The sequence below is a fragment of the Syzygium oleosum genome, unplaced genomic scaffold (genome assembly GCF_021117445.2).
Source record: "Syzygium oleosum isolate NSW1041296 unplaced genomic scaffold, Sole_v2.1 Sole_v2.05, whole genome shotgun sequence".
NCBI classification, from domain to species: domain Eukaryota; kingdom Viridiplantae; phylum Streptophyta; class Magnoliopsida; order Myrtales; family Myrtaceae; genus Syzygium; species Syzygium oleosum.
Window position 1 is genome coordinate 11,667,358 of NW_026607489.1, and position 12,219 is coordinate 11,679,576.

The following is a 12,219-nucleotide window of genomic DNA, read 5'->3' on the forward strand; positions in this document are numbered from 1 at the left end:
TATTGAACAAGCATATCCTCAAAGATCAAAACTGTTCATTAAATCCCTTGTGTGAAAACACCTAGAAGAAGGGTCACAAAAGAATCATTATTCAGCAACAAATCCAGGGAAGACCTAACAATAATATCCATAGCTCTGAGTGCAAATATTCCACATCTAGAGTACCAAAAAAGGAAGGTACAGCCCCACTGTTGCATGTCACGGTCTTTTGAGCCGTGACCAAAAAGAAACAAACATAACGAGCCTTTGATTGACTCAGCAGAGTACAGAAAACTGTCCTTTTACCTCCCCAGATTTTATTCCAATCACGAACCCTCAAGCCCGAATCAATGGTGATGGTCTTCGTCATCATGCCCATCTGGTGGTCCTCCGGGACCCACAACTTCAAGCTGTCAAAACATGAGAATATGATCAATGATGTTTCTACATTGGCAAAGGGGAACCTAAACTGGATAATCTAGCAGTGCAGTCAGTATGACCATAAAATGCAATAAAAATTGGAAAAGATCAAATTGTCAGAGCTCCAGTGGCGTATTTGCTAGTAAAAGAAAGATGATCTGTCTTCATATTACACAGAAAACGGCAGCCACTCTCTGTGTGGGAAAGATGCTTTAACCAGTAGAAAAAAGAATTCATAGAAGCAATGGAAGATCTCAAATGAATTACATGAATCCAGGTGTCATTGTTTGACTCCTTTCTCCATCCATTGTATTAGTGCATAATAAGCAAATCTACATCATGTAAGATACTTCAAAATTTAAGTCCATCTGACCTCTTTTCTCATAGCAGAAAGAAAATTACATGTTTCTTCAAGTTCATTCATTCACTAAGATCACCACAATAATGAGGACCACCTGTGTGTTTGTGTGTAAATGCGTGCGCGTGGAGAGAGGGGTCGAAGATTCTGTATCAATTTCTCTATGAAACCGGACAACAGAAGAAGATTGTTTCAATTGTCATATTACCTTCATAACAAAGGAGCAGGTAAGACTTCTAAACTTGGAAATAAGTACTATTTCCATACCCATTTAAACAGAAATACCCATGATATGCCCAGTATCTTCAGTATAAATATATATAGATGAGATTTTAGTCAGATAAAGACCGAGCTAATTATACAGCATATGGATTGTCAGCATGCTTACTGCACTGGCACAAGAAACATGTTATCACACTTACCACAAAATACTGTGCACACACGGGACATTCATGAGGCTTGCCTTTCTCCAGCCAGAACCAGACAACGTCATGCTCATCCTCTTCAATCAAGAATTAAAAACAGCATATTAAAAACTAACTGAGAAAAAGTGGTTCTGTAGAGATACACATACTATTCATTTGATAGAATGTGCTCCTACTGATGGGTGATAAGATTGGTTGGGGGAGGATTTGCTCCATTGCACGTGAAGATAGATGGCATAAAAGGTAAGAACCTACCTCCTTCCCCTCCCGGACATCCGACTATTCTCTTATCATAGTACGACTTGACAACAGCAGGAGATTCCTACACACACTCAGAACACAAGTACCATATCGTTAAGACGACAATTAAAGCAAATACATCCTTCTCACTTGCTTAAGACTACATACAACAAGCACAGAAAAGCCAAAAATAAGACAAACGCAAAAGAGCATAGGCATTTCTGACTAGATGGGATCACCTAGGGGATCCTCTCATACCTTCCCCCTCCGTCCAAGACAGCATGTTCAACATAACAGAGACATTAAAAATAAAATTTTCTCCATTGATCTGTTCCCACATTTATTCTGTGAAAGAAAACTTTACCCAGCTAAAAGGCCAACTACGAAAGAAAGGCAAAAACCTACGATCTGGCTTTTGAAGATCGAAAAGGAAGAGAACAAATTGATGTAATTTCTTCCTCATTATCAGTACGCATCCTTCTCAAATAATCAACAATCACTTGCCTCGAGAGAAATGCAAGAACTAACCGAATTAACAATAATACAAAGACATGCTAGAGATCCAACCCCAATCTAAAATTCAATAACATCATCTAGATCCTCAAATGGCTACCTGCGAATAAAAGACAAGAGCACACTCACCTTGGTACCAAAAGGCCCGACTGGGAAGTTGATGTCGAGAACGTCCCTTCCCTGCATATAGTTTTTGCAGAGGGTTCGGGAGAAAAATTAGTTAGCATACACTTTTTTGGACAATTCAAAATCTCCGCGAAGGCCAGCACCATACTCCACATTGGCCAAAAAATGCAGGGTCCCGGAAAATCACCTCAAGCTCAGCTTCTAGCTCCTCACGCTCGTGTCCAGTTGCGATAGGCATTACATCTTCGACCTTCTTCTTAACAGCTGTTTCACCTGTAGCATCAGAGAATCAACATCCCTTCACAGACACTCAGCATCTCCGGTGAACTACTGAGCTCGCTTCATTTCCTCCTCCCAGTTCAATTTCACGAAACACAATCCACAGGACACAAAACGATCCACCCGAATCGTGAATATAGATGCAGCACTACAAAAATCCACGCATTGCATAACCAAAAAAAAAAAAAAACAACGAAAAAATCGATGAATGAACATGTAAAACCTCTACCTCTACCTCCCTGTGCGCTACAGTTTCCACGAAACACACGCAATTATCAACAAATCAGTCGCCCAGAGATCAGCGTCAGTTATCTATGGAAGCGACGCCTCGACACGGTCAAGCCACAGAAAACGACACTAAAATCGCCGCCGGAATGCGAATTCAACGCGAGCAGAAGAATCCGAGCGCGGAGGAGAGAAATACCGGATTCGACGCTGAACCGGCGCGCGAGCAAGGAAGAGGAGCAGGAGCGGAGGAGGGGGCGAGAAATGAGGGGCGGGCTGCCGAACAATCGAGCTGGAGAAGAGGCGGCGGCGGCGGCGGAGGATCGGCGCGGGGCGGAGGAGGAGGAGGCGGCGGCGGCGGCTAGGGTTTTGAGGTGCGAAGAGGCGAGCCTTCTCCACATGGCTGGAGCTCGATTTCGACGGCGGTGGGGAGCTGTGTTGATCTCAGGTCACGCCCTGCTCGAACAAGATCGACGAGGAGCCTTCCTCTCTCTCTCTCTTGAGCTCTCTTTTTCTCTCTCTGCAGAAGAAGACTTTCGAAATGGGGAATTGAGGAGGTCGCTAAGCGATGGGGACGGAGCGGGGGGAACGGTCGCGATCGATCGTCCCAGTGGCTCGCTACGCTAGTCGCCGCCGCAGGGGAGTAGGCCCCGCGCCGCGCGTGCCGGGTGGAGATTTCCCACGTGCCGTGGCTTCGGCGAAATTATGCGGGGATTAGACTCCTCGTCGTTATATAGCATGCCGATTCAATTTCTCAAACTTATCCATTTTGCTAATGCAAATCAATCATCGAATTCGAAAGGTAAACGCCCCGGCCAAATTGTCACCCGGAAGTTACTGAGGCATCGTCCAGTCAGTGCCGGCCATCTTACGTGGCAGGGATTTCCGGCGACAAGTGGCCAGAAGGACTACACGTGAAATTTTACTCAAAGGTTTATGATTATATTGTCAAAATTAAAAATTTTATAACTAAATTGGTATCTATAAAACATGATTTATAGCCTTAATATGCGTGCCACGTGCTATCATCAAATTTCATTTGTCAATTACAATTTGATGGCACATTTAGTCCAATTAACGTTTTCAATTTTAAAAACCACAGAGAACTGCTGAATACAGCCCGCGGTTTAATTAGGCTAACCTTGACTTCTATTCACCTTTAAAAATTACAAGAAATTGCTCTTCTTTGCCATTGAAAAAAAGAATAACGAGTCAACGATTGGTCTAGCAATTTGGTGCTACAAATTATGTTGTACGGGCTTCGAATTGTTATTTTTGTACACTAGGGTAGATGGTTCCATAGGTCAGTTCTAGAGCCCGAGACCATGTCAGCTTCTTGGTCCGGTTGAAGGCACGTCATCCATACTCCCACCGGGGTATTCATAAGTTCACGTCGATGATTTATTTAACAAGCAAAGATAACGCATGTGCATCACAAAAATACGCAAGGAAAAGGATATAATTTACGTAATGTTTTTTTTTTCCTAGAAAGAAATTTATTATTAGAAACTTTGACACTACCAAAATCAAAGACAAATGAACTATAGACACAAGAAAACCTAGTTATAATTTCAATCAATAAATTAATGTTAAGGCCACGATAATAAAAATTAGAGTTAATATCACGAAAAATACAGAATTGATACACGTATGACAAATTAATCCCAAAAATTAGTTCGTGGTAAATTTATCATAAGTGTACTAATTTAGTTTGGAATTTGTCGTGGTATTAACCCAAAAAATTATAAGAACAATTGATAAGAATGTTGTACTTAAGTCTTAAGGTAACATGCAATTAGATGGATATACTCTCAAAAAAATCCCCGGTGTCCATCCTCGGTCGTTGCGAAACGGATCCAAGTGCCGACGTGGCGCGACGCCATTGGCCGGGTACCTTTCGAAAACGAAGGCGCAAATAAAACCGTTAGCGGCGGCAACGACCCCCCCGAGGGGGGTGATCGAACTCGAACGCGACGGTCCGCGAGATCACACAGTCTTATCAACTCGCTCCGACTCGGGGGAAGTCCCGCTCCGACTCGGACTCGAATTCTTCCAAAAAAAAAAAAAAAATTTCTTTTTTCTATTTTTTTTCTTTTATTATCTTCTCCTCCTCCTCCTTCTCCTTCTTCCAGAATTTCTTCGGGCGCAAGCTTTCGCTCACTCTCGTCGTCACTCTTCCCGCAAGAACTCCGTCTCGAAGAAGAAGAAGAAGCAGCGAGGGCGGAGCATTCCGGATCATCGGTCCGGCGATCTTCCCTCCGCCGTCGGCGCGCGCGCGCCCTCCCCGCGAGGTGCGTGGATTCGAGCTTTGCGCGTGGTGACGATGGCCGTGTGCCGCCACCGCGAGTTCTCGTTCTCGTTCTCAGTCCCTTTGATTGCCATTTCGGCGACGATCCTCACCGTGTCCTGTGCCTGTCGACGATTCTTTGTTCTCGTTTCGCTTCGCGCGTGTGATTTTTTTGTTGTGCCCCGTGCGTTCGAGGATTGAGAGGAGGCGAACGCGCGAGCTATATTGGTTTCCGGAGATGCGAGAGCGCTGGAGGATTCAGGGGAGGATCTTCTCTTAGGGGGTTTTGTTTTGTGCTTGCGTGAGTCTCGTGTGTGATCTCTTGCGTTCGCATTGCGTAATCAGGGCCGCGCCTGTTCTGCTCCTCTGAACTTGCATGTGTTGAGAGAAAGTCGGCGGAAGGATTTGAATTTACGATCAGATTAGAGTTTGAAGGTTACCTTGCTGTGCAAGAAAGCCCGTCAGCCTCTCGGCGAAGCGGTCGCACTTGCGTAGGAAGAAATTCGAATTTTTTTTGAGTTGGAACTAGTGTTTTTACTGGGTATGCGCAAGATGGTTTTTCCAAGCTAAAGGCTCGTTGACATGAATTTGCTGCGCAAAGTTCAACTCTTTCTTGTAGAGTACTTTTTTAAAGTCCGCTCGTCATCGAAGCCAGATTCAAAAGGTTTGGGAATTGTATAGGCATGATTGACTGCTAAAGATACAAGTACAGAGGGAAACAAATGTCGACTACTCTGGTTACCTCGTGTAAATATCTGTGTCCAAAGTGGCTTAAAAGCATGAGCAGATGCCTCTTTCTGTTCAATTTCTTGCATTATACGTGGTAAATCTATTCCCAGGTGCTATAACGCTAGTCGTAACGAAATATCTGTGTAGTCCTCTCTGTTCTCTCTGTCTCTCTCTCTCTCTCTCTCTCTCTCTCTCTCTCTCTCTCTCTCTCTGTTGCACGCTCATGTGCCTGTATGATTATATGTTGTCATATGTGTTTCATTAACATTTTTACAGTTATTATTGCAACTCATCAACCGGGTCAAATTAGCATCTCATCTGTGGCCTTCTACGTCGTCTTACATTTGCTCATTCTAAGTCTTTGCTTCGCTATTTCAGGGTCTACTTTCCTGGTTCGAGTCATTAACAATACGGTGACCACCATGAGGCTGAAAAAAGGAAGCACCACCATGAGACTGAAAAAAGGAAGTAAAGTGGAGGTGCTCAGCATGAAAGAGGACTTCATAGGTGCTTGGGTTTATTCCGAAATAATATCTGGAAATGGGCGCAATTACTATGTGAAATGCTGTGGTTATCCCGGTACTGCCGGGAAGAAAGTAGAGAGGGTACCGAGGAAGGTCATTCGGCCCTGTCCACCTCCTGCGGAAGGCATAGGTGCATGGGTTCCAGGTGATGTTGTCGAGGTGTTTCACAACCTATCGTGGAAGACTGCCATAGTTGTAAAGGTTTTTCATGGAAACCACTTTGTGGTTAGGCCAGTTGGAAGCTTACGGCATTTCAATGTCCATAAACGTTATCTCAGGGCTAGGCAGATATGGAAAGATGGCAACTGGTTCGTGGTCGGAAAGGTAATTTTTGCATAGTAGATGCTTGTCCTTCTGCACATATCTTTTAGATTGTTTATTTTCTATTACAGCTTCAAGTTTTTTGCTTTCCTGGGAGAATGGTCGGTCCTAATAAGTAATAAAAGTTGACTCCCTCTGGTGTGATTGAATGCTTCCCCCTTTACATTGAAAAGTCTTAGAGCGAGGAGCTTTCTGGTAAGCATGTTTTCTTATTTCTTTTAGATTGAATTGGGCTTTTTATATAGGGCGCTCGTAATTGCACCATATCCCGGAGAAAACGACTTGCAGAAACAGACTTGAAGCTGCAAGCCGGAGCTGAATTTTCCCCAACTGAGGGAAATACTGAACTTCAGTTTCAAGTAGATTCAGAGAGGAAACTGGAGACAGGTTCACATGTTTGCTCGCCTCATGTTGAATCACACTGTGTTGGTTTTAAGAAGATCAAACTCATTACCAATAATTATGGGGAGACTTTGCCAGGGACTCCATCTTATGCTTCAGAAAAGGCTGATGCATCTGATTACCTGAATGAGGAAGAAAATAATGCAAGTTATTCCTCCTGTTGCTGGAGAACTAGGTTTCCTGAGGTGGAACCAGGAGGGTTTAATGAAGCTTTTCAGCTGACGACGTCAAAGAACATCAACATTGATAGTTGTGCATCATCTGTTGGCAGCTCTAGTACTAACGGCAATAATTGGTCTTCAAGTTCAATAAATTGCTGCATCGGGAATACTTCTGGCGAACTCAGTGACGCTGAATCATCCGTGGCATAATGTATTAAGGAGACTCATATTCTTTGTCCGACAAAAGAAGAATTGGAGGCAAGATCCGTTCCTTCGCCTCATCCAGTCACTGTCCAGTTCTGAGCTTTTCAGACTTCCAGTTGGGCTGAAGACACAAATGCCAAGCCTTCACCAATCTCTGCACAGTTCAGACAAACAAGCATCTGGTGATTATAAGAAATTTAACTTCTGCTGATGCTAGGCTTCTTACTCGCTGATAGCGGAATGAAACATTGGATCTTGGTCTTCTTGTTATGTTTCGCCCTTCCTTGACCATGAAATTGATTACATTCGTCGTCGCGAGCATTGGTTTATGTATTTTTCCAATGAAATTGTGTGAATCAAGAGTTAAGATTTTACGTACAGTGTAATAGTCTCTCGGCTCAATCTTTCACTATTTGAGAATTTTTTAGAATTGGATTTACAATGAAAATAGTGGCACCAGTTTGATAATAGATATCTCTGATTTGATTTTCTTTAAGTTCATTCAATATTGTCCCAGTGAGAGTGATGTGTCAAAGTAGATGAACAGGAGTGTCATTCTTAAAGGACTTACTTCAGGTATTCATGTGCTTGTGAGATGCTTCTTTTTTGGTGGAAGGTGTAAAAACTTAGGCTGAGCAAAGAAAATCTTTGACTGAATTTCTTATTTTTCTGGATTTCAACATTGCATGTTAAAAGATAGAGTGCTTCATCGAAAGATTCTGTGTTATAGAGACTCCAAATAATTAATTTCTGCTGCATATGATTCTACCCTTCTTTGGTGCGCTGTAGATGTTGATAAATCTGGCATCCCCGCAAGTTCTTTGATCCACTCTTTGGTGCTATCTAAGCTGTTTTTATCGCGAATCTCAGAGGTTCACCCCTTGCTCTAGGACAAGGATATAATGCTGAGGATCTTGATTCTTGACAGCTGACACCTTTCCTCAGGTGCATATGATTATTTGTACATCTCTTCTTAACTTAAAACCATCAGTCAATCAGTCGTCTTAAGGAAGAGCACCATCACTTATTAATTTCTGCTTTAATGATCAAAATTATGATGAGTTTTGTTTTTCTTGATCATTCATCGCCTAAATTCTTAGCTCTGGCTTATTTATTAGCATGTCATATGTTTGAATCTAGAGCTTCGTAAAGGGCTGTGCTTTCTTTCTTGTTTTTGCTTAAAGGTTATATCGCTGTGCCAACATGTGGTGGTAGCTTACGTTTCTGTGGATGCATTTGGAAGCTTAGAGTTACTTATTCTCATGTTTAATTTGTTCAATCCATCTGCGTAAAAAATCATGAATGCCTGAAAAGCATAGCTATGTGCTGACAGGTACAAGTTAAACCAATGACCATATTTTTTTGAATGCTGAAGACAATGAGAATTGCACTATCCAGCTTCAATCTTATCATAGAATAAATTGAACCTCTCTCTCTCTCTCTCTCTCTCAATGTTTGTGTAATGTTAGGATCGCACCATTCACAAGAGGATCAGGCAACGGGAGCAGAAGCAGCCACTTATAATTTATTCAAAGTACTGGAGGATGCTGCAGTATGGATCTCCAATGTTATACCAGATATCAAACACAACTGAGTACAGTACATGTAATGTAATATCTTCCTAATAGATAGAGTCCTGACTGGAGAAAGTGCAATAGAGTCCTCCCCAAATTCTAAATAGCTTCGTTAGCCCGATCCACTCATTTTTGAAAAGGAATCAATTGGAAGTGTTGCGGCAAGAAATCATAGCATATAGCATTATATCATGATAAGCCTCCTGGAAACTGCTGGTTTCTCAGGTGGCTTCTCAAAACAAGCCAGAGTCTCATGCTAGTTTGCGGCTGCGAACGCTAACCAACCTCACATCATCAATAACAGGTCCACACAAAGAACCAGAGTGATCACTCTGCATGTTGTAGTACGAGCTCAAGAACGTGAGCCTTGTGTGAGCCGATGTGGCTGTGAACCGGAGTTTAGCACGGACGTGACCGCCTTTGCCCATAGAAGTGTAGGGCACCGTAACAGACGCCTTCCCTGCATATGCCTCCACTGCCATAGACCCTTCACATGAGTTCTTGGCATCGCCGACCGCGAACGTGAGGACGTAGACTTTGCCAGGCTGGGTCGAGACGACTTGTGCAATGGCGCTTTCCTTCCCGGCGAGGAGTTCCACCGCATGCTTCCCCTCCGGAACGGCGAAGTGGTCTGAATCGACGTACTTCACTGCTTTTAGGGACTCGATTATCCATCCGGGCAAAGGGCTGTGGTCATCCTCAACGTGGGGCGGTATTAGGACGCCCCATGATGTCTTTGGGGGCACATAAGGGCCTTCCTCAAAATTTCCGTTCTTCACCAAATTTGCTGAAAAAAAAAAAAAAAGAAACCCAGTCAACGTTGAAGGTGGTACTTCAGTAAACCGAACATGATGAACTTGGTCTGATCTTTCTCATATCAACGCATCTATAAAATTATTAAGAAGCAGAATCAACAGTGAGACTCAATCGACAGAGATTGAGAATTTACCGTTAGTGCGTCTCGGGATGTACAATGCCTTCAATGCGACCGAATCGATCAATGGTCCACAAGCCGGGTCCTCGTCCACACCCGGGTTATGGATCGAGATCTCGATTTCCGGGGCTTCCGCTTGGAAACTCCAGCAATAAGAATCCCATCCATTGCTGCTGTACATTGTTTGCATCGGCAATATTCCCCAGTCGTGTGTCTCTGAGTTCGGCGAGACCGATACGTTCAATTTCTCTTCTTGCGCGCATGTCCGGGCCGCGCTAAATGTGACTGAGTAGAACGTACCCTTCACGACCTTCACCTTCTGCTTTATCGAAGCCTCGTTGCCAAGCCTCACTGCATATGCTCCTTCAGGGACTACCAGTAACATATCACCCTGCTTGTGACCTGATTCGATGTACTCAACATAGCCTGAAATTTCCCATCTAGGAATGGCGGTCTTGCTGGTGACCACCGTTCCTTTCAGCTGTGACGGCTTCGGGCCATTCTCGAAGCCGCCGTTCGGCAATAAACCTGAGGACAATGCCAAATTCGGGTCATTCGCTTGTTAGCTTGGCCGGTTCATGAAAATTTCTAGTCGTTCATTCAAAATCAGTATCATGTGATAGATCTTTTTATTTCTTACTCTTAGGAGAATCATCAGGCTTGATCTACCACATAGTCGCTTGAAACTAAAGAAATGGGCACAGAATCTAGCACGTGAATGATGGTAAGAGAACATTGCTAGAAAAAGCTCATTACATGCTGGGTTCACATGTTATGTTCAGAATTTCCTTATAAAAAAAAGGCCATGTGGGAAGAAAACTTTGATTAATCTGGCTTAGACCCTTTTGACCTCATTTGAACATGGATTAATACATGACATTAAGATTAATTCAACCAAAAAGACTGCACAAGGAATAATTATCATCTTATAAATGGTTTCCTAAATCAACAAATTTTTTTCATCATGTATTTTAAGTATCTATCCTCTGCTCTTCCTGCGGTAATTGGGAAATGCCTGTCCTAAAGGAGTATCTACCGTATTTCAAATTTTCAAAGCACAGTTCTATTTATGAGGTATGGCTTAACATAGTGGACTCGACACTCCTACACGAAACTCGTATCACTAGATGACATAGAAAAACCTTGATGCATGGATTGGTCCGACTTCAAGATCATTGATAGATCATAGACTCCAAACAAAGTCGTCGTTCTTATAGAAGAGTCATATCACACGGCATACCGGTGCGCTATCATGAACCCCCATGAATGGTCCGGCTTTCGGTGCATGTTAAAGGATTACAACGAGCAAAGACCGGTTATTTAGTCTATAATATCTTGTTAACATTACATTCTTACATATGCCATGGGACAAAAAATTGTGGAAGAAATTTTCCACTTGATGGTAACTGCAGTACAGTCCTAAATTGTTTTATCAGACTTGGGAGTGATCACAGAAGCTGAACATAGGACAACAGATTGAGCAGATGTAAGGTCAGAGATCCACATGGCCCTACTTGAAAAAGAGAGGAAAAGGGTAGCTTTTTGAACCCCCTAGTCTTAATCATGGTCAACTACCCAAGGATTGCTCTCACTTTAATGGTTAATGCCATTTATTGTCTGCTGTCCTATCTGAGGATAGTGAGCATTTAATAAGTGCAGAACCCCAGAGGAACCCAGATGATAAAAGAATTCGCAAAAGGACTACAATCTCGTCTACTAGGAATGCTCATGAAATTAAATTGCAGGCCATGGATTTGTTGGGTCCACCTAGAAATTCTGTAAAAACCTCTTGAGAACTTTAGCTGGTTCTGATGAATGATGTTCCTAGTTGAACGCATTGTTGAGTGCGCGAGTGACATGGAAATCTTGATTAAAGAAAACATGCCGAAACGGATAGCATTTGATGTCATCAGTACACCAGGATCACTGAAATGGTTTGGCCATGGATTCAAGCCGCGTTATCTACATATTTGCTTCAGCGGTTGGAACTTTACAAGAGAGGACACATTCTGTGGATGGACCTCCTTTAGGCTCCTCTACAAGCTATACTCTCTCTCTCTATATATATATATATATATTTGCAATGACAAATTGAACCAACAAAGTTTGTAATTAAGTTTCTTAAGAAATTGCGAAACAAAGTGATGATAACAATAGAAACATGCACACTGGTTCACTGGCATGCGTAGTTCTGTGAGAGATGATGATGTAGAGCTTACCATCAATGAGAGATGTGGCACTGTAGGAGGTGGCACACAGTATCAGCAACAGCAAGTTCACCTTCTGCATCTCTGTCTGTGTTAGAGAGAGAGAGAGAGAGAGATGGCTGGTGTCAAGATCAGAAAGGCGGGTGCTGCGCCAAGCTATTTATCTGATGGATCGATTGGGAATGCCACTGGCTTTGGAGAAATCAACATCAATGCCACTCTCTTTATTTTAATTGTCTGTATCCATGAAAAAAAAAGAAGAAGAAGAAGAAATCAATGGCCAGACTTAAAAAATTGAGGAGTATAAATAA

The 12,219-nt window shown here is 42.8% G+C and overlaps 3 protein-coding genes across 3 annotated transcripts; 1 reads left to right on the forward strand and 2 right to left on the reverse strand.

The window, feature by feature from the left end:
- Nucleotides 1–47: 47 nt before the first annotated feature.
- LOC115678384 (cytochrome c oxidase subunit 5b-1, mitochondrial-like) lies at nt 48–3,099 on the reverse strand. The gene is made up of 6 exons (XM_030601760.2): nt 2,765–3,099; nt 2,249–2,334; nt 2,065–2,115; nt 1,438–1,504; nt 1,180–1,259; nt 48–389 (listed from the first exon to the last, which is right to left on the reverse strand). Exons 1-6 carry the CDS (start codon nt 2,964–2,966, stop codon nt 327–329), a joined length of 549 nt encoding a protein of 182 aa, XP_030457620.1. The 5' UTR covers nt 2,967–3,099; the 3' UTR covers nt 48–326.
- Nucleotides 3,100–4,701: 1,602 nt separating this feature from the next.
- Nucleotides 4,702–8,873, forward strand: LOC115678382 (uncharacterized). The gene is made up of 5 exons (XM_056311238.1): nt 4,702–4,856; nt 5,960–6,429; nt 6,672–7,375; nt 7,983–8,138; nt 8,663–8,873. Exons 2-3 carry the CDS (start codon nt 6,004–6,006, stop codon nt 7,197–7,199), a joined length of 954 nt encoding a protein of 317 aa, XP_056167213.1. The 5' UTR covers nt 4,702–4,856; nt 5,960–6,003; the 3' UTR covers nt 7,200–7,375; nt 7,983–8,138; nt 8,663–8,873.
- Nucleotides 8,718–12,019, reverse strand: LOC115678381 (protein DUF642 L-GALACTONO-1,4-LACTONE-RESPONSIVE GENE 2-like). Its single transcript, XM_030601758.2, has 3 exons — nt 11,921–12,019; nt 9,717–10,229; nt 8,718–9,554 (listed from the first exon to the last, which is right to left on the reverse strand). Exons 1-3 carry the CDS (start codon nt 11,988–11,990, stop codon nt 9,019–9,021), a joined length of 1,119 nt encoding a protein of 372 aa, XP_030457618.1. The 5' UTR covers nt 11,991–12,019; the 3' UTR covers nt 8,718–9,018.
- Nucleotides 12,020–12,219: the final 200 nt, after the last annotated feature.

What these genes read in the sequence shown, in the direction of transcription:
- LOC115678381 (XM_030601758.2), bottom strand. Translation starts at nt 11,990, where the DNA reads ATGCAGAAGGTGAACTTGCTGTTGCTGATACTGTGTGCCACCTCCTAC. An exon ending in TGCCACATCTCTCATTGATG is followed by an intron (nt 10,230 to 11,920) that starts GTAAGCTCTACA and finishes CATTGTCCTCAG; the next exon opens with GTTTATTGCCGAACGGCGGC. An exon ending in CATCCCGAGACGCACTAACG is followed by an intron (nt 9,555 to 9,716) that starts GTAAATTCTCAA and finishes TTTTTTTTTCAG; the next exon opens with CAAATTTGGTGAAGAACGGA.
- LOC115678382 (XM_056311238.1), top strand. Translation starts at nt 6,004, where the DNA reads ATGAGGCTGAAAAAAGGAAGCACCACCATGAGACTGAAAAAAGGAAGT. An exon ending in ACTGGTTCGTGGTCGGAAAG is followed by an intron (nt 6,430 to 6,671) that starts GTAATTTTTGCA and finishes CTTTTTATATAG; the next exon opens with GGCGCTCGTAATTGCACCAT.
- LOC115678384 (XM_030601760.2), bottom strand. Translation starts at nt 2,966, where the DNA reads ATGTGGAGAAGGCTCGCCTCTTCGCACCTCAAAACCCTAGCCGCCGCC. An exon ending in AGCTAGAAGCTGAGCTTGAG is followed by an intron (nt 2,116 to 2,248) that starts GTGATTTTCCGG and finishes AACTATATGCAG; the next exon opens with GGAAGGGACGTTCTCGACAT. An exon ending in TCGGGCCTTTTGGTACCAAG is followed by an intron (nt 1,505 to 2,064) that starts GTGAGTGTGCTC and finishes GAGTGTGTGTAG; the next exon opens with GAATCTCCTGCTGTTGTCAA.